This window comes from Sorex araneus, chromosome 3 (genome assembly GCF_027595985.1).
Source record: "Sorex araneus isolate mSorAra2 chromosome 3, mSorAra2.pri, whole genome shotgun sequence".
NCBI classification, from domain to species: domain Eukaryota; kingdom Metazoa; phylum Chordata; class Mammalia; order Eulipotyphla; family Soricidae; genus Sorex; species Sorex araneus.
The window spans coordinates 189,543,016-189,566,373 of record NC_073304.1 but is presented as its reverse complement, the minus strand read 5'-3'; the positions used below and the strand labels follow the sequence as shown (position 1 = coordinate 189,566,373).

The following is a 23,358-nucleotide window of genomic DNA, read 5'->3' as shown; positions in this document are numbered from 1 at the left end:
TAGAACATCAAGGTAGACGTTCATAGAGCCTGATGGGAAACAGCTAATGTCTTTAAGAGACTTAGAACTTGCTAATCTCCTAACAGTTCAATGTCTTTCCCACACACTGACACCAAGGATGTAACATACTATACCTCCATCTTGCACACTCTGTTAAAAGCAACTATATTTCTCCCAGGGCCATGTGACAGGGTAAGTATCAGCCCCCACCCCACCTATCCCCAATCCAAAATGTCTTAAAAAAAAAAAAGCATGTATCCTCATATATATTATTTATAAATATATAAAATGTTATATATTTTATAACATTTTATGCTTTGCATGTGGCTGAGCCAGGTTTGATTCCCAGCACCTCTTATGATTCCCCAAGCTCCACCAAGAGTGATCCATGAGCAGAGTCAGGAACAAGCCTTGAGCATAGCGAAGTGTGGTCCCCAAACAAACAAAAGCCAAAAACACCTAGCAAGATGTTTTTGTCTAACACCTTTAGGTTTGCCGCAATTACTAACAGCAGCAGAACAATACTAAAACAGATTTTCTGATCCTGGAAATTAATTACTGCTAACAATTTAAAATTACTGTAACAATTTAAAATGTAGATGTGGTTTTAGAATTGGACAATAGGTGGGAGTAGGAAAAAAATCAGAGGAGTAAGACAGGAAAAGCCCACTATTATTGAAAAAGTGTAATTTTAAAGACAGTGCCAATAATAGTTCAGAAGAGGGCAAGGTGCATTAAAGAGAAAAAAATGAGAAAAGTTTACTTTTGGGGAAAGGTATGAAAAATGGAAAAGCAGTTGTGGTACCTGTGAGTCCATTTCAATTAGATAAAGGAAGACTACATCTTCTCTTTCCACTTTGATAGCTTTATGTAAGGGGTACTCAGTCTTGGATTTGATCATTTTGTATAACAACTGAGCACTCATGCTGCTGAAGTCCTCCTTCCGTAAGTCATCCTAAAGATTAAAATAAGAGTGAAAAGCAAACAGATTGGATGTCAAACAGCTGACATTTAGTAGGCACTGAAAATGTGCCAGTCTCAACTTTAAAGGTCTTAACATTTTCCAATTCACTTAATCCCTACAAAGCCCCCATGAGGCAGGCACAGAAACACAAAAAGTAAGAGGTTAAATAACTTGCCCAAGATCACACTGTTAATAAAGTCAAATTGGGATCTAGTACTAAGAGTTCTACTTCCCAAACCTATACTCTTGACCACATATTACTGTGTTTCTCAGTGAGACAGTTAAGCATAAACAGTACTGATAAACAGTAAAAAACAAAGTCATTAGGAGCCCTCCAACATGAGAGCAGAATTTTTTGCTCACTTCAACCTTCCAAGATGGCAAATAAAGTAATCATAACTTCCTCAATTCACAACACTGAGTCACAGCCGGCCTCTGCTATTGCAGATCTCTATTTCTCCTATTTCGGTGGAACCAGGTCTGCTGACTTCCAGGGAGAAGCTTTGTTCACACCCTAAGTCTCTCACTCACCCAATGACTGGCAATAATTTCTGCACAGTAGTTCATCAGAGTACTGGCACTCAACTCCTCTGCAGTTTGATAGAAGCGAATACAGTTCCTGACATTTACCAAGGACATAACACCCTTCTCACATCTAAAAAAAAGAATATCAATGATAAATAATATTAGGATAAATATATTAGTAAATAAACTATCCCAAAAGTCTGTATACTGACTGGTATATACAGTATAACTTATCATACTAAAGGTAATCCAAATAGTTATGAATAAATTTTATTTTATTTTATTTTTTTTTCTTTTTGGGTCACACCCGGCAATGCACAGGGGTTATTCCTGGCTCTGCACCCAGGAATCACCCCTGGCCGTGCTCAGGGGACCATATGGGATGCTGGGATTTGAACCCGGGTCGGCCGCGTGCAAGGCAAACGCCCTACCCGCTGTGCTATCTCTCCAGCCCCTGAATAAATTTTAGCTGAACTGCCATATTTTAAAAGTATTAACTCGTATTTCATTATATTGCCCTGATCAGATTCCAAATGTGATAATAAGCATATAAAGTATAGGCCCTCAACTGACTTTAAACTATTCAAAAGAAACTCGATCAATACACAATTTTATGAGAAAAGTTTAGTGCTTTACTATTTATTTGTATGAGAAATGATTAACAGTTCCTACTAAGTACAACTCTTATGTAATGGGTATAGCTTAGAACTAACAGCTCTAGGCATGCCTCATTAAATTACCATCGCCTTCAATGTTCTTCCAAAAGGTGAACCATATGGAATATATATTATATGGTACATATAATTCTATAACTCAATAAAGTGGTCCTTTATTGATTTTGGTTTTGCGATCATACCCAGTGGTGCGCAAGAGCTACTTCTGGCAGTGCTCAGGGGACCCATGTGGTGAGGGACTAAACCCAGGCTTCCAGCATGCAAGGCAGCACACCAGCCCTCTGAGCTATCTCCCTGACATGATTAATAGGTCTTTAACCCAAGGCCTCAAACGTGCAAGGTATGTGCTCTAACATCTGATCCACATCCACAGTCCTTAATTATTTTGGTAATTTTTCTGAGAGGGCGGACAGGGTAAACCTGTGGTGCTCAGGGCTTACCCCTAGTTCTGGTCTCAGGGATCTCTTCTGGCAGTGTGTAAGGACCATTTAGGTATCAGGAATCAAACCCATACCGGCTGCATGCAAGGTCTGCTGTACTATCTCTCTGGCCCTAAGATTATTTTTAAAAGCCCACTTTAAATGTCACCTAGAGGGACCAGAGAGGTTGTACACACTGGGTAGAAGCTTGCCTTGGTAGTGGCCAGCCAGGATTTGAACCCCAGCACTGCCTATGATCCCCTGAATACCTCCAAGAATGATTCTTCAGCATAGAAACAGGAGTAATACCTGAGCCCTGCTAAATGTGGCCCCCCAACAAACTACTACAACAAAGAAGGACTACATAATAGGGTATGCCCTTACTTTGAGGTTCTTCTCCTATCCTTCCATTTCTCTAGGGCCTGAAATTCCTTTACTAGGGAAAAATGGGGAAAAAAAATTTTTTTTTAATTCTACATGATAAAAGAAATTAGCATGAAAGAAGAGTTAATATAAATGGCTGGTTTGTTTGGTTTTTGATCTAGTGCTCAGGGCTTACTGCTGGCTGTGTCCGGGGATCACTCCTGGTGGGACTCTGGGGAACCATAAAAGGTACCGGAGATGGAACACTATAGGAGATAGTGTATAGTCTTCCCAGCTGTACTATCTCTCCAGTCTCGAGTTTTGTTTACTGAAGAAAAATAGTTTTATTTAGAGATGAGGAGGAAGGAATAAATAAGAATGGGAAAGATAACGTTTAAGAAAGAACACTGGCTTCTCTAGGGTGAAGAGAGCCCAAATGGGGTTTAGAATTATTATTAAGAATAAATGCCTATGGGGCTGGAGCAATAGCACAGCGGGTAGAGCATTTGCCTTGCACGCGGCTGACCTGGGTTCGATTCCCAGCATCCCATGTGGTCCCCCAAGCACAGCCAGGAGTAATTCCTGAGTGCATGAGCCAGGAGTAACCTCTGTGCATCATCGGGTGTGACTCAAAAACCAAAATCCAAAAAAAAAAAAAAAGAAGAAGAAGAAATGCCTAGGGGGGCTGGAGCGATAGCACAGTGGGTAGGGCCTTTGCTTTGCACACAGTCGACCCAGGTTTGATTCCCAGCATCCCATATGCCAGGAGTAATTCCTGAATGCAGAGCCATGAGTAACCCCTGAGCATCGCTGGGTGTGACGTAAAAAGAAAAAAAAAAAAAACAAATGCCTAGTGAATGAATCCCGCTTTTAACCAATATATCACTTGAGGTAACAGGGAGGGGGATATGGTTCAAGAAAGGATAAACCTAACAAATATCTGGAAAGAATGAGGAACAAATCTCAAAAACTTTATAAAGACCGTCTTAGGCCAGGTGCAAGAATCATGGAGTTATTTCTCCATCTAGTGGTCAATACAGGCACCTTATAATATTCCTAGACCTATGCTGATGTACTTCTCTGTTTGTTCTTGGGCCACATCCAGCAGGGCTCATGGGCTATATCTAGCTCCTCCAGTGTGCTCCTAGCCTATGAGTTACCTTCCTGGTGACAAGTACTTCATTTTTAAGCGACACAGTTCTAATGCTGTGAAGAATCATCTCCCCCAGATCCTTAAAAAAAAAAAATCAACACTTTTTAATTTTTATTATCTTTTTTTTTTTTTTTTTTTGCTTTTGGGGCCATACCTGGTGGTGCACAGGGCATACTCCTGACTGTGTGATCAGGGATCACTCACTCTTAGTGGGCTTGAAGGACCATTTGGGGTGCCGGGCATCAAACTTGGGCTTACCATGCACAAGGTAAACGCCTTGCCTTATACTATTGTTCTGGCTCTCAATTCAAAACTTTAAATTAACTGCAACAATACCTAAGTAACTAAAATAGCAACAGGTTGGAGTGATAATACAGTGGGTAGAGTTCTTGCACACAGTCCACTGGGGTTCGATCCCCAGCATCCCATATGGTCCCCCGAGCACTGCCAGGAGTAATTCCTCAGTGCAGAGCCAGCAGTGACTTCTAAGCACTGCCAGGTGTGACCTAAAACCATGAAAACAAAATAATAAAATAAAACAGTAGCATTTTTAACAACTAAGGTATTAATGTTAACAGCCTCTGCAGTCTGTATCACTAGTTTTTCTAATTCAAACCAGAAAACATCAATGTCTGACCAGGTCATTCTGACTTTACACACGAAGTCAGAAAATTCCAGGAAAAAAGTCTTCTTTACATATACATGAAATTTTACCATGTTTACAATGACAATTGTCACTGGGCTTTCCACTAACACACAGCATACTAACATACTAACACACAATATGATCTCAGGAGCATATCTATTTATTTATTTTGGCTTTTTTGGGTCATACTTGGCAATTGCTCAGGGATTACTCCTGGCTCTGCACTCAGGAATTACTCCTGGATGTGCATGCAGGGAACATAGGGGATGCCGGGGATCGAACCCAGGTCAGCCATGTGCAAGGCAAACTCCCTCCCCACTGTATTATTACTCCAGCCTCTCAGGAGCATATTTGTAGAAGATACTGCAAAGCATTTTTATAGACAAATGCTGAGAGTTTAAAAACTGCACTCTCCTTTCTAAAGCCACATGATGCTGCACCATGAGATTACTGCTTTGGTTTTGTTACTATTGTCAACTTTTCAATTTTCATTAAATTTCAGAATAACTAGTGCCATTTACCATGTTGATAACTTCTAACAAGTAATCAACATGATTACAACGGAAAAACATGACGTTTTGCTTAAAAATAAAGATTTTCCCATCACTGGGGCAGAGAAATAGCTCAACAAGCTAAGTACATGCTTTGCACGCTGGAGGGAAGCCCAGGTCTGGTGGCCCTGGCCCTCTCACCTCAAGCACCTCAAGCACCACGCAGGAAGTGGACCAAGAACACTACTGGATATTACCCCACCCACACCCCTCACAGCCAAAGAGTCCCTATTCACCTTCCCATGAAGAATAGCTAGACAAACTTTCTTCTGGAGACAATTATTTTGTTGTTAACATGTTTTTGATCTTAGATTACAAATGCACAAAAATAACAACCCTAATTTTATCATTATTATTTGCTTTTGGGGCCACACCCAGCAATGCTTAGCGGTTACTCTTGGCTTTGCACTCAGATATCACACCTGGTGGTAGTTGAGGACCATATGGGATTCTGGGGGTTAAACCAGGGTCCACTGTGTGCAAGGCAAACACCCTACCCGCTGTACTCTCTCTGGCGCCACATATTTTTATTTTTTCACAATCCTAATTTTTAAAACACAAAATCAGAATCCCACAAACTCATCCCACAAACTCCTGTCTGGTTTTAATCTCATGCATATGAATGAGAGACAGAGAAAAAAATATTGAAAGGAGGGCCAAGATACAGCTCTATGGAGAAGTGCATGCCTATCAAGCATGAGACCTGGGTTTGATCCCCATAAACAAACAAAAAAATTCACTGACAGGATAAACACAAAAGGTTAATAATGGTTGAATTACAGATGATTCAGTGACTTAAGTATTTTTTAAGTTCATATCATCCTATATATTTTAAATAGTACACATTGAACATATATTTTATAATCAGGAAAAAATTATACATTATCAATTTTTGTTTTTATGGAGTTCTGGACCTCACTTGACAGTGCTCAGGGCTTACTCCAGGCACTGTGCTCAGGAATCATTCATATACAAGTCAAGTGACCTACCTGTTGTACTATCTTTCTGGCCTCTATACAATCATCAATGTTAATGACATATTCATGTTATTATTCTACTATTATGTCATTATTAATTATATAAAATTTAAAAAAGTAGTTTCCTGGTAGTATCAAAGAAATTCAGTTTATCAAATTGATTGATAACATTCCCTAAACTACCAGGATCCCTGAGTTACACAGGTAAACAAAACCTACTTTATATTGAACTTTGAACATTTGTGTCAGAGCCCTTTCATCTATTTGCTCAAATATATTTGTATCTGTAATTTCTTCTATAGGTATCCTGCAACCTTTTTCTTTCCTATTTGTGAGGGGAGGGGCTGGCCATAGCCAGCAATGCCAAGAAGCTTTTCCATGAAGACTCCTGGCAATGCTTGGAGGACCATATGTGGTGTTAGGCCTTGCTTCCTGTACTGCTTCTCCAGCCCTGTGTAACCCTGTAAAATCCAGTATTTTAATCTACTCCCAGATATCTTTCATCCCAGCTAATAAAACAAAGCAGCTACAGAAAACAAGGAAAAGTTAACATTGAACAACTGAAGACTGAGCATTTAGTAATGCTGAAAATTAGGAAGCTTAATCAGTCAACAAACAACATTTTAATTAAAGAACCTACTACATATATTGGGCTGGAGTGATAACACAGTGGGTAGGGTGTTTGCCTTGCAAACGGCTGACCCAGGTTCGATTCTTCCGTCCTTCTCGGGAGAGCCCGGCAAGCGACCGAGAGCATCCCGCCCGCACGGCAGAGCCTGGCAAGCTACCCGTGGCGTATTCGATATGCCAAAAACAGTAACAAGTCTCAAAATGGAGATGTTACTGGTGCCCGCTGGAGCAAATCGATGAGCAACGGGATGACAGTGACAGTTACAGGGACTACAAAGATTGCAATTACCTAAACTATTCCGACCTGCATTTTTATCAAAGCAATTTAAACTACAAGCAACTCTGACAAAGTCAAAAGAAAGATGAGACAATCAGAAAAATGGGAAAGAGACTAAATCACTCAGTCCAACTCACCCAAATGAAGAGCAAGACTTCAACAGTGAAGTTAGTTTCAGTAACCCTAAATCTATATACATGTACCTAGAAATTTCAAACTTTTGTTCACTTGTGTTTTGATTTACTGGACTTAGAGTAAAAATGTACTCTAGCCCATAGTACAGCAGGTAGAGTGCTTGGCTTGCAAGCAGCCAACCTAGGTTGATCCCCAGCACCCCATATGGTACCCCACACATTGCCAGGAGTAAGGCCTGAGCACTATCAGGTGTGGTCCCAAAACAGAAAAATAAATAAATAAATAAATAAGATTAACTGTGTCAACTCAGCAGGGACAATTATAATGGACTGACAACAAATGGGAAATATCAACTGCACAATGAAAACAGAAAGTAGCTCTACGAAGTTCCAGCTCCCTCAACTCTGAGGACAACACAACAGGGGGAGTGGCTCTTGACAGCTGAACACACCCCTTCACCCACTCAGCAGAAGCCTCTTCCTCAAACATGCAGAATACAAAATAATATAAAAAGGCATTCTGCAACAAAGCTTTCAGAGGCTACATCACCAACAGAAGCTAAAGGGTATTTGCTTCGCAGCATTTGGTGAGCATTTTGTTTTCTGTATAACCTGGGAGAGCAACAGAGAAAGTCAATAAAAGCTCCGGTCATACACCAGTGAAAGAAAACACCGTAAAGCCTTGGCAAAATGAAGCTTACAAGATAAAACAAAACAAGGAAGGCAAAACTCTCTCCTTACTATCACCTTAAAAAGAACACCTTGCAAAAATTATTTACATTAGCAGAAGCAGCTGTTTTCCCAGAGCTTGGAATAATTAAAGCTCAGCCACCACCATCTGAGGTGCTTGACTGTATCTGCTGTGACTTGCCTCTCCCTAAGGAGCTGTAGCTGAAAACGATTAGCTAGTTTCATCAACTCAGTCAGGAACACATCATCTTCTCGAAACTCCAACTCATCTGTGTAGATCCAGCGAAGCATTGTCATTGTCACTTCAGGGTTTGCATCTGAGGAAAGAACGTAGAGAAACTTAGGGTGACTTAGGACTTCTCAAGGAGCCCTAAAGCTTGAGGTTAATAAAGTAAATAATGGTACACATAATTCAATGAAATACTGCAATCATTAAAAATGGCCACCTTGTATGAAACTGACCCCAGTTTGATGCCCAGCACCCCACGGTCCCTAAGCATCACAGGGAACAGTCCTGGAGGCCCCCGTGCACCACCAGGGTGGCCAGGGTACCTCCTGGCACTGCAGCAGGGTATCCTTGGGCCCCTGAATCTCTGGCCTGCCTGGCTGGGAATCACTGGGAGGAAACGCCAGACACAATCTTACCAAAAAAAGGTGATTTGAATCCTGAAATACCAGAAAGTATTAAAGGTTCTGCAAGGGGTGGTGGCTGGGAAACAAATCTACAGCAGATATTTTGAATAAATCAGGAAAAAATATTCTAAACTAGATGGAATCTGAAGGAAAAAGGGACAATAGATGTAATAAAACAATTCAAAAAAATAAATAGTTAACCTTACCAGTAGCTAAATAAAAATTTAAGCTACAGATTTTTTTTTTGTCTCAGATTTAGCAAAGAATTGTTTCATTTTGGTTTTTTTGTTTGTTTTTTGGTGAAGCAAGATAGTTTTTATTGAAACTTACTTAGAAAGATGTGAGGGGAGAGAAAGAGAGGAAGTATGTTTTCAAGGGAGAACATGGGCTTGAAAAACAAGCCAGAGTGTAACTCAATTTAGGGGAGGGACCAGACAGTGCTCAGATCTTATTCCTTCCTGGCTTTTGTTCAGGGGTTACTCCTGCAGTGCTGAGGGGAAGGGGGTGGTCACAGAATTATTTTTAATAATGAAAAATGAGTAAAGATCTCAAGAACTCAGGGGCAGAGAAGACAACTCAAAAAGGTGGAAAGATGCCTTGAGTGTAGGAGCTGAGTTTGATCCTCAACACCACCAGATACAGACCTGGTGGTTCTATACTGCTGGACCCAAGCATTGCCAGGGGCCTGGGGACCCCATGTACTGGTGAAGAGGCCAAAAATGCAAACAAACAATTTTAAGAACACCCAAATTTTTCACTAAAGTATCTGTACAGAATGATGCTTTTGCATCAGTTAAAATTACTTAAAACTTTCTTCAACATAAAATATACAGCAGTTAAGCTTCAACAGAATCTAAAGATCATGATAAGAATATGACAAAGATTCCTTATGGAAGAATTTATACAAGACACATAGAGCGCTGGGGGTGATGGCACATCCCAACATCACCAGAGGGAATTCCTGAGTGCAGAGCTAGGAGTAACTCCTAAGCATCACTGGGTAAGACCCAAAAAACAACAACAAAAAGATACTTTCACTTATATGCAAAACCATAATAATTTCTCGTGATTTAGATGAAGCCACATTTAAGATGTATACATGCATTGTATGAAAAAAAAAAAAAACTATGAAGGAGACCATAAAGAGTCTGAGGTTCTTCTCCCTGACAATGCACACCCTAGCAACAGACTCTTATCCAGGCAGGTGTAGTTGAGAAGAGAAAAGTCTACTAGAAAACCACTGCATGTAAAGGAGGCAGGCTCATTCTCCATCCTGGAGCCTGGTCTGCGTCTCAAACCGAGATGTGTACTCAGCTTTCTCTGGAGATGCCTGTATTCTCTCTTCACATGTATCTCTCTTTCTCTCCCCTCACAGTTCTTAAGTAACTTTCTTAAATTAAATTTGAAAAAAAATCTATAGATCAATCTACCTAGCAAGTTAAAACAGCAGGCTGAAAATACACGGACTGGTCTTTATCAAGTAAGCTGTGAGAATAAGGCCATTTGCTGCAAACTGTTGACATTCCAGAAAAATTGCTGCCATCTTTCTGAAGTGGTGCAGTTACTGTGAAAGGCTCCATAGGCACCTAAAAGACTTCTGTCACATCACACTGTCAGGAAAGATCTAAGAGCCCAGAGCTAGGACTAAGCCTTGAGCACTGATGGTGCGGTCCTAAAAAGCAAATAAACAAAAACCTCCCAAAACAACAAATTCTGAACACTAATGATCATTCTTTAACGTTAAAGCATGGGTATTCTTATTAAGTTGTGAGAGAAGATGATGAGTGAAAAGAGTATTATGCTGGGTAGAGCTGTACAGAATACACCCAGGTTCAAGGCCCAGCATCCTATATGATCCTCCCCAAATACTGCCAGAAGTGACCCTTGAGCACAAAACCAGGAATAAGTCCTGAGCACTGCTAGGTGTGGACAAAAACCAAAATAGTAATAATAATAATAATAATAATAATAATTAATAATAATAATAATGAGTAAAGTTAGTTGAAAGGAGAGGGACAAACACAGAATGATCTCTCATATGTGGGATAAAAAGAAACGTAGTTAGCAAATAACAAATGGCCAAAGGCAACAGAACTTGAGAGCTGGTCTCCAGAAAGGAGCTTACCATGCAGGGGGCATAGGGAGAGAACTGAGACTACGGTGGAGAGAAGCAGACATTCTGGTGGAGGGAGTGGTGTTTTAATGTCATATGCGTGAGACTCTTATCATTAACAGTATCATAAATCACAGAGCCTAAAATAATGTAAAAATAAAAACATAAAGAGAAAAAAATAGATATTCTTCTTCTTCAACTGTGGGTTGCAACCCCATATGAAATCACTTAACTAAATGTGGAGCTGTAAAAATTTGGCAACAGTAAAAGATTTCTGAATTCACAACCAAAACTTATTTCAAAATCAAAAAGGTAATGAACCAGAGTTAATTCTAGCTGGGCTTACCTATGCTGGGTTTCTCGGGCAAAATGCAGTTGAGAGAGGAAAAAGGTTAAGAAGCCTCTTTAGAATAATTGCTGCTTCTGAATTCAGCTCCAGGGATGACATATGGTGATGATGTAAGGCAAGCACACTACTCACTGTACTAGCTCTTCAGTCCCAGCTACAATTAAATTTTAAGCAAACAAACTGCAGACTTATTTTCAGGGATAGAAGAAAATTTCTATACGTTACTTCACATTTATAACAAGAAGAATTTCTGGAGAGGTACTGAATTTTATAAATTATTGCAGATATTTAAATACTTATAATGTAGTAGGTAGGTTTTAAACAGAAATATTCCAAAATATAAGTCAGTAATTCACTTATCAACTAGTTCAGTCACCCTCAACTGATATTTCAAATTACACCATGACCTTCCTCAGAGCCCCTATGTTGGCAGCTTTGAGTCCTTGACCAGTGGGAGACTTACCTGACAGGTCCAGCTCCTCAGTGGAAGATAAATTGGCCAGACTCCAACTATCACTGCGGGCTGCCAGGACAAACTTGTGGGCACTGATGTGTCTGCTTCCAACCTTTATCTTCAGATCACTAATGAAGAAAAAGATTCAAATATAAAAAGGAAACTAATTAAATGTATTTCACTTACATTTCTATATACCTGATAAGTAGGTAGGGGATGAACAACGCATATGGCCAAAGAAAAAAACATACAAATTTCTTCCTCTGCGCTAGCACTGAATTCTTTCTGATGGAACATGCTTTTTTTTTTTTTTTTGCTTATAACCTATTGGCAGGCTTGTTTTCTATTCCTAATTTCTAGCTTCAGTTCAGATGGGATGTAATGCATTCAGAAATATCCCTTCATAGAAGTATCTCTAAGGAGAGCACTAAGCTAGCATGGTGCTCTGAGTTTGCTCCTATTGGGGACAGGGGAACCATGTAGTGCCAAAACCAAATCCAGATCTCAGTTTACTAAGCCTGGGTTCAGTCCACTGAGCTGTCATTTTGGCCCAGACAGGTGTAAAAAGATTTTTAAAAATCTAAAAATGGGCCAAAGATATAGTACAGGAGGTAAAATACTTTCATTGCATGTGGCCAAACCCAGCTCAATCCCCAGCACTGCATATGGCCACCAGAGCACCACCAAGGGTCATTCCTGAGCACACAGTCAGGAATAGTCCCTTAGCACAACTGGTATGCCCTAATACCACCCTCCCAAATACGCACACACACACACAAAACAAAAACCCCCAACAAAACATATAAACATCTAAATATAGGGGCCTGTGCATGATTTGGAATTTTACTCTTCAGCACTGCATGGCTTCCTAGGATCCACTAAGATCCCTGAGCACTGATGCAGGAGTAATCCTTGAAAACTGTCAGGTGTGATCCAAAAACAAAACAGAAGAGCAAAAACTTCTTATACCATTAAAAAAAAATAATAGTGTTATCAGGTCAGAATGTCTCTATAAACTAAACGTGCAAAAACTATTAGAGGGGAATCAAAAAAAGGAAAAAAAAAAGAAAGAAAGCTTACTAAATGGGGCCAGAAGTATAACTCCAATAGCTCGAGCACAGGTCTTGCAATGGGAAGCTTCAGTACCATACAATGCCCTAAAGAACCATACTGGAAAGGACAGACCCACAAATACTAATTTTTAAGTATTAAAAATTTTAAAGCAGGGGCCAAAACAATAGTATAGTGGGTAGGGCGTTTGTCTTGCACGAAGCCGACCCGGGTTCAATTCCCGGCATCCCATATGGTCCCCCAAGCACCACTAGGAGTAATTCCTGAGTGCAGAGCCAGGAGTAATCCTTGAGCATTGCTGGTGTGACCCAAAAAGAAAAAAAGAAAGTTTTAAAACTGACTCACTGACTTAAAGGATATATGAATAGTTTCCCTCTAATGCTTGATGTAGATATATTTTAGCCACGAATCACGAATCACGAAATCCCGTTAATCATGGATTTCTCGAGCAGGCTCAGTAACCTCTCCATTCGTCCTTTCCCTGAGATCTTAGAAGTCTCTCTTGACTCGGCCCTCCCAAAGATGTCACACTGGAGGCTCTTTCAGGGTCAGGGGAATGAGATCCAGCTTGTTACTGGATTTAGCATATGAATACACCATGGGAAGCTTGCAAGGCTGTCCCATGTGGGCAGGAAACTCTCAGAAGCTTGCCAGTTTCTCCCAGAGGGAGAAGTAGGCTACAAGATTTTAGCCTAAAAAAAATATTATGTAGAGGACCAAAATAATAAATAGTACAGGGGATAGGGCTATTGTCTTGCATACAGCTGACCCAGGTTTGATTCCAAGTACTCCATACAGTCTCCTGAGTCCACCAGGAATGATCCCCGAGTGCCAGGCATAAGCCCTGGGCACCACTGGGTATAACTAAAAACCCAAAACAAAAATATTGTTTAGAATGTATGTCATAATTACAGAAGTGTATCAAGAATTCTAGCTCTCATACAGAGGAAGCTTCCAGGGCAGGAGAGATAGTATAGTGGGTAACACACTTGCTTTGTAAGGGTCTTACAAGGGTTAGATCCCTAGCACCCCATAAGGTCCCTCAAGCCCCACCAGGAATGATCCTTAAGTCCTAATTATTTTGAAACTTTTCTCTCTAGAAGTCAACTATTCTCTTCGATGAATATTCCCTTCCATGTTTCTTTTCCATATTCTATAACCATTATACCAATTTCATCCTTGTCACTTCTGGCTTGGATGATCTACTAAAACATCACTGCCTCTTATATCTCTTAAGTTTATTTATACAATGTTACCAGTTAATCTTCCGAAAATACCACCTTGCTAATGAGAATCCTACAACACAAAGACACTCTGGCCTACACTCCCGAGTGCATCAAGTCCACGCTCTCTACCTTGCCCACTGATCATGGCATGTGACCTAAATTGGTACCTTCGCTAAACCCTAAATCCTCTACATGGTACCAGGTTTGAGCTGTTCCTCAGTGATTTCCCCTATTAGTAATATCACTACTTTTTCTTTTTTCTTCTTAAATTATATTAATGAATCACCGTGAGATAGTTACAGATTACAAACTTTTGTGATTACATTTCAGTCATATAATGTTCAAGTACCCATCCCTTCACCAGTGCCCATTCTCCACCACCAATGTTCCCAGTATCCCTCTCGCCACCCCCCTCCTCCCCACCCCCCCAGCCTCTGTGGCAGGCACATTCCCTCTTTCTCTCTTCTTTGGGGTGTCATGGTTTGCAATACAGGTACTAAGCAGTCATCATGTTTGGGCCATAGTCTACTTTCAACATGCATCTCCCATCCCGATCAAGCCCTCCAACCATCATTTACTTAGTGGTCCCTTCTCTTTCCCAGATGCCTCTTCCCCAGCACATATCACTACCTTTTATCTATTAAATCTTATCCAATGTTTACCCTTCAAAATTCACTTAATAACAATAGCTAAGAACTGCCAGTCTCTGTTCTATATGCTTAAAACAACTGACCCAAAGTAGTAGTAACTATTATCGCCATTTTACAGATTAGAAACCAGACTCAACCCATAGTACCTAGGTTATATAGCCAGGAAGTAGCCAGTGCCCTGCAAATACAGGCTGTACGGCTCCAGAGTCTATTTCAACCACCAACTCTACCTCCTACTAGCTCCAAGATTCCTCTGACCAAACCAAGAAAAAGCGATCTCTTTCCTTTGAATTCCTGTAAACTAATTCCTGTCTTTAAGAGCTATACTAACACCATGACTCCTACATTCTGTGCTAAAAATAAGCAAGAAACAAAAGAGACAATCATATCTCCAAGAGCTTAGAGACTAAAGGTTTATAATATCTGGATTACGCAGAAATAAATTTGGAAAGAAAGCAAAAAGATTTCCAAGTGGCCTCGGGATAGAGGAAAATAGTTTGCTTCCCATACAGGCTGCTTCAGAAGCTCACCTGTACTGCTCCTGTTCATAGAGATCAGCCACAATCGTCAGCAGACGGCTGATGAAAGACTCATTGCTGTTTTCCTTGTTTGCTTGTGCGGCCAAGAGACTACATCTCTTCTCTGTCTCAGCCAATTTCTTCTGCAGCTTGACATACTCTTGTCGAAGAAGCATCAAGTGCTTCTCCAACTTGGCCACCTCTTCTGCAAAGGAAGCAAAGAATCAAGTTTTTACTACAGCAAGTGTAAAGCATTATCTCCCCATGCACAGATAGAATGGCAGCCAAAATGATTAGCCACAAGACACTTCTACTCTCTCTCTTTTTTTAATGTCAGGGAAGACTATTTATTTACACATTGTACCAATATTATTTTTTTATTTTCTTTTTTTTCTTTCTTTTTTTTTTGGGGGGGGTCACACCCGGCAATGCACAGGGGTCACTCCTGGCTCATGCACTCAGGAATTTTCCCTGGCGGTGCTCAGGGGACCATATGGGATGCTGGGATTCAAACCCGGGTCGGCCGCGTGCAAGGCAAACGCCCTACCCGCTGTGCTATCACTCCAGCCCCATGGACCAATACTGTTTTTTTAGATATGGGATTTTTTTCCAGGTTACTACAGATAATTAGGAAAGAGTTACAGCTCCTTGGAGTTATTTATCTTCTATACCAAACCAAGGATTACTCTGATGTTGGGTCACGAGGCCAAAAGGACCAACACTGTCCAAAGATTTCAGTTTCCATGAGGGTGAATACTCACCCTCATGGATATGAGTGACGATGAACAGATAGACATAAGAAGCTCACAGGAACCTGTCCAGCAAATCTTTTATTTATTTATTTTTGGTCACACCCGGCAATGCACAGGGGTTACTCCTGGCTCTGCATTCAGGAATTACTCCTGGTGGTGCTCAGGGGACCACATGGGATGCTGGGAATTGAACCCGGGTCGGCCGTGTGCAAGGCAAACGCCCTCCTCACTGTGCTATCGCTCCAGCCCCCCAGCAAATCTTTTAATGTAAACAAGATGACCATAACCATATCACTAGTAAGCTTACATGTCATATGTTGTTCTTAAAGTATTCTCAAAAATTCTCTCATGCAGTCACCACCATAAAGTAGCTACTAATACTAACAACATCTTAAAGAGGAAGACATCAGAGCCTAGGTTTTTTGTTTGGGGTGTAGGGGGAGTCGGGGAGAGGAGGAGGTAGAAGGGACTGGACCACAGCTGTCAGTGCACGCAAAGCATGTGCTCGGACCTTTGTGCTTGTCTAGCACTCGGCTGATCTGGCTTTGATCTCCAGAACCACATATAGTTCCCCAAGCCCTGTCAGGCGTTATCTCTGTGCGCAGAGCCAAGAGTAAACCCCTGAGCATAGCTGGGAGTGGACCAAAAGCCAAAATACTAAATAAGTAATTTGTTTCAAGGGGCCCCGCTCAAAGGGTTAGTGTACATATGTGGTCTGCATGCAGGAGCCCAAGTTTGATACCATGAGACAAATTACTTCAAGTAGAAGCTAGGATAGCCTGAGCAATACCAGTTGTGGCCTCAAACCCAATAAAATAATAATAATAACAATAATGCCTTAAAATGAGTTATCAGTAAATATTTTATTTGTATACCTAGTCTACTACATACCAATATATTCAGTCATGTAAAAATTTCTTGAGCAAGGATTTGTGAGTAGAAAAACTTTTATAAAGTCTGGGCCAGGGAGATAGTTCAAAGGTCCAAGAGCATGCTGGAGTCCCAACTCAATTCTTGGCACCACATGGTCTCTTAAGCATTGCCAGGAGTGACCGCCAACTACTAAGCTGCACGTAACCTCTGTGCACCTCCAGATATGGCCCCAAAACAAGAGAATCCTAACACTGTAACAGAGAGATGAAGCATTTGCCAACAGACTCATACAGATGGTAGAAGGCTGATTTAGTGTACGAGTCAGGCATTCTTTTTTTCTCCCCCTTGGCCTTTTGGCTGCATACTCCTGGCTTTGTGCTCAGGGACCCTGGTAGGGCTTGGGGAATGATTTGAAGTGCCAGAAATTGAACCAGGATGAGGAGCACATGCCTTAAGCCCTGTTCTAGGTATTCTTATTTCCAAAGCCAGTGTTATCAATTAACACTTCACACCTGCCCTGTTTCAGGAATGGGCCTGGGTAGTCAGAGTTCAGATGGAAGCAAGCACAATCCACAGGTATGGTAGAGCAGATTTAAAAGGTTGAGAAGGTGGTCTCCAAAAGAAAAACTGAACAGAAAAGAGGGGGCCCAGAGCAAAAAATATAGTACAGAGGGGCTGGAGTGATACCACAGCGGGTAGGGCATTTGCCTTGCACATGGCTGACCTGGGTTTGATTCCCAGTATCCCATATGGTCCCCTGAACACCGCTAGGAGTAATTCCTGAGTGCATGACAAGAGTAGCCCCTGAACATCGCCGGGTATGACCCCAAAAGCACTGTAGCACTGTCGTCCTGTTATTCATCAATTTACTCGAGCGGGCACCAGTAACGTCTCCATTGTGAGACTTGTTACTGTTTTTGGCATATCCAATACAAGAGTAGCTTGTGTAGGCAAGCTGTGCAGGCAAGATATTCTCAGTAGTTTTCTGGGTTCTCCAAGAGGGACGGAGGAATTGAACCCGGGTCAGCCGCATGCAAGGCAAATACCCTACCTGCTGTGCTATTGCTCCAGTCCACCCAAAAAGAAAAATAAAAAAGATAGTACAGGGATTTAGGGGCATGTCTTGCATGTCGCCAACCCTTATTAGATTCCTGGCACCACATACTGTCTCCCGAGGATGAACCCTGAATGCAGTCAGGAGTATGCCCTGAGACAAATGCACACCTCCCACCCACAAAAAAAAATAAATAAATAAAAAAGTGGAGGGAGTATTAGTAAAGAAACATTTTAAGTTGGAAATGTCTAATCAGCACAGTCTCAAACCCAGGAGTGTACACATGCAAAAAGAATAGGGTTCTAGCTTTATATCTGGTAGTGATGTCAGGTGAGGGTGATGTCATGGTTTATACATATTTAATGGTTTTCCAGGAAAATTCAAGCATATTTGTTAAGGGAACTGTGGTCATGCATGACTGAGGAATACACATGCAATGGACAAGCATCACATGCATAGGAAAATGGTCGAGAAACTTCATTAGTTGGTGTGGTTTTCAGTATGATCACGAGAAAAAAGGTGGATGTAGACCAGGGGGCCATTGTGCAGTCACTACTGATGAGTATTGTCCAGCTGTAGTGCCCAGGGTTTTACCAGCACAAAAAAAATCTTAATGCTCTGTCTTGTCTCCCAACCAAATCCAAAAGAATGTAACAAGGCAGCTTCTCCCAGGGAAAGGTCAACACACCACCCAAAGACAAGCCTCAGGTGTTTTACAGCTTTCTTTATTGTGTATATGTGGGGAGGGGAGTTGGGGGGGATGGGGCAGTGCTGGGACTCAAACTCAGGACTGTAAACATGCAAGGCATGTGTTCTACTGCTGAGTCACATACTTGGTGTGTTACTGTGGTGGGGGTGGGGAGCATGCACCACACCTGATGGTGCTCAGGTGATCATATGTGGATCAAACCTGGATCAGCTTTAATTTCAGAAAATCCTTCTACATTTTGAGGGAAAAAGGAGAAAAAGCTCATATAGTTTTGGTTCTTCAATTATAAGAATCATTTGTGTATCTGATTCATTAAATTCAGTATTTCAAGATGCCAAACAGCACAACTGTAAGCAAGATTAGTCCTATCCTTCTCAGAGCTTTTAGTTACTGGAAAAAGTAAACTTTTATGAATAGTACAGCGGCTAGGGCATTGCCTTGCATGTGCCTAACCTGGGTTTGATCCCCAGCATCCCATATGGTCCCCCAAGCACTGCCAGGAGTAATTCCTGAGTGCAAAGCCAGGAGTAACCCCTGACCATTGCCGGGTTTGACCCAAAAAAGAGAAACAAAAAAATCACTGTTACTGTCACTGTCATCCCGTTGCTCATCGATTTACTCGAGTGGGCACCAGTAACATCTCCGTTTTGAGACTTGTTACTGCTTTTGGCATACTGAATATGCCACGGGTAGCTTGCCAGGCTCTGCTGTGCAGGCGAGATACTCTCAATAGCTTCCTGGGCTCTCTGAGAGGGGCGGAGGCACTCCACTGTGCTGTTGCTCCAGCCCATACAAAAAAATAGAAAAAAAAAAAAAAAGAATTACAAAATCAAGGGGCGAGAGCAATAGTACAGTGGGGTGTTTGCCTTGCACATGGCCAATCCGTATTTAATCCTCAGCACCTCATATGGTCCCCCTACCCCACCAGGAGTAATCACTGAGCACAGAGCCAGGAATAGGCCCTGAGCACCGCCCAGGTGTGACCCAAAACTTTAAAAACAAATTAAAAAAAAAAATTGCACACTCAGGGCTGGGGAGATAGCGCAAATGGTGGAACCCTAAATTTAATTTCCAGCAACCATATGGCTCTATCTTGTCTCACAACCAAATACAAAAGAATGTAACAAGGCAGCTTCTCCCAGGGAGGTCAACACACACTACCCAAACGACAAGCCTCAGGTGTTTTATAGCTTATATGTGCGTATATGGCTCATACGCACTAGCAGTAATCCTGATGGTCCCTGAGCACAGCTGGGGAGGTTCCCATTAAAAAAAAAAAAAAGAGTTGTAGGTGCCTAAGAATTAAAGGGGCTGACTGCCAGTTTTGTCATCTGAAAGCCACGTTTAATCCCTGACACAACAGACCCCTACAGGCACCGCTGGAGCAAACCCTGAGCGAGAGGGTGTAGCTCCTGCATACCACCAGATGTGGAATAAAGAAAAAAGAAAAGAAAAACATTGATTGTAGGGTGAGAGACAAACCTCAAGAGGCCACAGCTGAATGCATGCTTTGGGTACATGAAGACTAGATTCAATTCCTGGCACTCATGTACCTCTTAGATTATCTAATCATTTCTGTGTTTCTTATATTCTTTCAAATTTTCATTTTTGTAGAAAATCATCAGCTACTGGGAAGCAGATAGGGACACAAAGTTGAAGAGAAGAAAAGTCCCTTATTTTATAAAACTGGATTTTACTTTTTAAACTTGATTTATCAGCTACTCGGGAGTATCTGTGTCAGATCCTTGACAGGTTCTAAAATGTAGGTGTGAATTTTCACAATAGGGATCATATGCAATGATTTGAAATAAAGTCATAGTGGAAAGGGAGATACAGAAGACAAGAAGTAGAAAGGTTTCAGTTAGGAAAGTCAATACTTTTTATATTAGGGTAGGGCTAGTGCCATGTGAATGAGATATATCTGGATCAGAGAGATTGTATAGAGGTTAAGGTGCTTAAGTTGCTTGCTGCCCCCAGATCCAGTTTCAGTCCTACACTGCATATGATCCCAGAGCAGTCCAGAAGTGACCCCTGAGCACAGCATCAGGAGTAACCCCTGAGCATCCGAAGATGTGGCCCAAATCCTCTCCACCCCAAAGATCCCTTAGGAAGAAAGAGCAGAGGGAGAAAAGCGGCAGAAAGGCAGAGAAGAGGGGAAAGGAAGGCTGCAGAGTTCATGCTTTGCACATTTGAGGTGCTGGGTTTAATGTCTAGAACTTAAAAAAAAAAGGAAAAGGAAAAAAAAAAGACAATTGCATTACCTAGTCCTTCATTATAATTTTATTATTCACCTCTACAATACAAGAGTAAAAAAATCATTCATTTTGGCACATATTCTTACATTATTGGGTAATGAAGAAGACAAATCAGTAAAATCTGACACTCTCTAGATGCGATACAAACAGATCATGAAATAAGCTACTTGTGCAGCCCACATACATCCAGGGGTCACATTTAGTAGTGCACCGGTCCTATTCCTGGCAGTGCTTAGGGAATCTAAAGTGCTGCTGCAATTTGAACAAGGGTAATGGTGGTCCTAGAAACATATTAGTTAGCTTTTGTAATATCTCTCTAGCCCTTCTTAAAAATACATACATAAAGTCTGTGTTTGTAGCATAATAAACCCACAAACTCAAAAATGTTTCATTCTTTAACTGGTGAGATTCTATTATTTGTGGGGAGGAAAAATGTGCTCCCAAGCAGTGTTCAGGAGGTCCAGGGATCCCTTCCAGCAATTCACTGTCAACTGGTAATGATTTCAAGAAAGGGTGATGGAGGTTACTGGGCATTCTGGTAGTACTCGGTGCAGGAGCCTACTTGGAGGACTATCAACTCTGGAGATCAAAATGAGGTGGGCTGCATACAAGACATGCACTTTAACCCCTGAACTATCGAACTATCTCTCTGGCCTCAGATTCTCCTTTAAAACTAATTATCAAACAATAGGTTTATGAACTCTACTTGGAACCATAGTTCTTAGCTCTGAGATAATTTGAAAATCAATCATAGTCTAATCCTCCCAAAAGTTTGCTGACAAAAGCCTTGCCATTCATCTGCCTCTACCTAAATCAAACAAAACATGAAATACCTCATCTGACAAGCTGAATCTTCACATCCCAAATGCCAAAAAAACTGCTCCAAGTTTTGACAGGTGTAGCTTTTTCTTCTACAAAGCAAACTGAACCTTTAACTCAGGTTCCTATTTGGCCTAAAACGCCCTTTTCAAGTGTGTGTTGGGGGAGGGAGGGAGAGGGGTGATAGTGTGCGTGTGTGGGGGGAGAGAGATACTCAGCAACCTCCCTGCAAATCTACCTTCTTTAAATTAACAAATAAAGAGAAAGGGATTTTCCTTCACTGCTGGTGGGAATGCCGACTGGTTCAGCCCTTTTGGAAAACAGTATGGACGCTTCTCAAAAAATTAGAAATTGATGGGGCTGGAGTGATAGCACAGCGGGTAGGGCGTTTGCCTTGCACGCGGCCGACCCGGGTTCAAATCCCAGCATCCCATATGGTCCCCTGAGCACCGCCAGGGGTGATTCCTGAGTGCATGAGCCAGGAGTGACCCCTGTGCATCGCCGGGTGTGACCCCCCCCCCAAAAAAAAAAGAAAAAGAAAAAATTAGAAATTGAGCTCCCATTTGACCCAGCAATACCACTTCTGGGAATATATTCTGGAGATGCAAAAAATACATAGTAAAAGTGACATCTGTACCTATATGTTAATTGCAGCACTGTTTACAATAACCAGAATCTGGAAAAAAAATCCGAGTGCCCGAGAACAGATAACCGGTTAAAGAAACTTGGTATATCTACACAATGGAATACTATGCAGCTGTTAGAAAAGATGAAGTCAGGAAATTTGCATATAGGTGGATCAACATGGAAAGTATCATGTTAAGTGAAATGAGTCAGAGAGGGACAGACATAGTAAGATTGCACTCATTTGTGGAATATAAAGTAACAGAATGGGAGACTAACACCCAAGAATAGTAGAGATAAATACCAAGAGGATTACTTCACAGCTTGGAAGCTGGCCTCACATGCTGGGGGAAAAAGCAGCTCAGATAGAGAAGGGACCACCAAGCAAAGGGTGCTAGGTGGGCCCGCTAGGGATGGGAGATGTGGGCTGAAAACAGACTATAGACTAAACATGATGCCTATTTAATACCTCTATAGCAAACTACAACACACAAAGAGAGAGAGCGCAAAAGGGAATGCCCTGCCACAGAGGCAGGGTAGGGTGGAGGGGACAGGGTGGGGGTGGTGGGAGGGATGCTGGGACCATTGGTGGTGGAAAATGGGCACATGGTGGAGGGATGGGTACTCGATCATTGTATGACTGAAACACAAGCATGAAAGTTAGTAAGTCTGTAACTGTATCTCATGGTGATTCACTAATAAAAAAATGGAAGGAAGGAAGGAAGGAAGGAAGGAAGGAAGGAAGGAAGGAAGGAAGGAAGGAAGGAAGGAAGGAAGGAAGGAAGGAAGGAAGGAAGGAAGGAAGGAAGGAAGGAAGGAAGGAAGGAAGAAAAAAGAGATCCTAATTGTACCTAAGGCTACTACACCCCTATCTACCCATCATGCACTTTGGGAAATACTAGTATAAATCATATCCTATTCCTCTTTTGTTGCTTCTGGGGGCCACACCAGGCAGTGGGCTGGAGTGATAGCGCAGCGGGTAGGGCGTTCGCCATGCATGCAGCCAACCCGGGTACGATTCCCCTGCCCCTCTTGGAGAGCCCGGCAAGCTACCCATGGCGTATTTGATATGCCAAAAACAGTAACAAGAAGTCTCACAATGGAGACGTTACTGGTGCCTGCTCGAGCAAATCAATGAGCAACGGGATGGCAGTGACAGTAACAGTGACACCAGGCAGTACTCAGGGACCACTCTTGGAAGTGCTCAGGGGACTATATGTGGTGCCAGGGATTGAACCAAGGTTGGCCATGCACA

At 41.7% G+C, this 23,358-nt stretch overlaps 1 protein-coding gene across 1 annotated transcript in view; it reads right to left on the bottom strand.

The window, feature by feature from the left end:
* ANKFY1 (ankyrin repeat and FYVE domain containing 1) overlaps window positions 1–23,358 on the bottom strand; it is an 83,889-nt gene that overhangs the window by 45,864 nt on the left and 14,667 nt on the right. The window contains exons 2-6 of the mRNA XM_055132071.1: window positions 15,030–15,222; window positions 11,562–11,680; window positions 8,185–8,320; window positions 1,496–1,619; window positions 806–955 (exon numbers count right to left, since the gene is read on the bottom strand). Of these exons, the coding sequence (XP_054988046.1) occupies window positions 806–955; window positions 1,496–1,619; window positions 8,185–8,320; window positions 11,562–11,680; window positions 15,030–15,222 (722 nt within the window). The remainder of the gene's footprint in view (window positions 1–805; window positions 956–1,495; window positions 1,620–8,184; window positions 8,321–11,561; window positions 11,681–15,029; window positions 15,223–23,358) is intronic.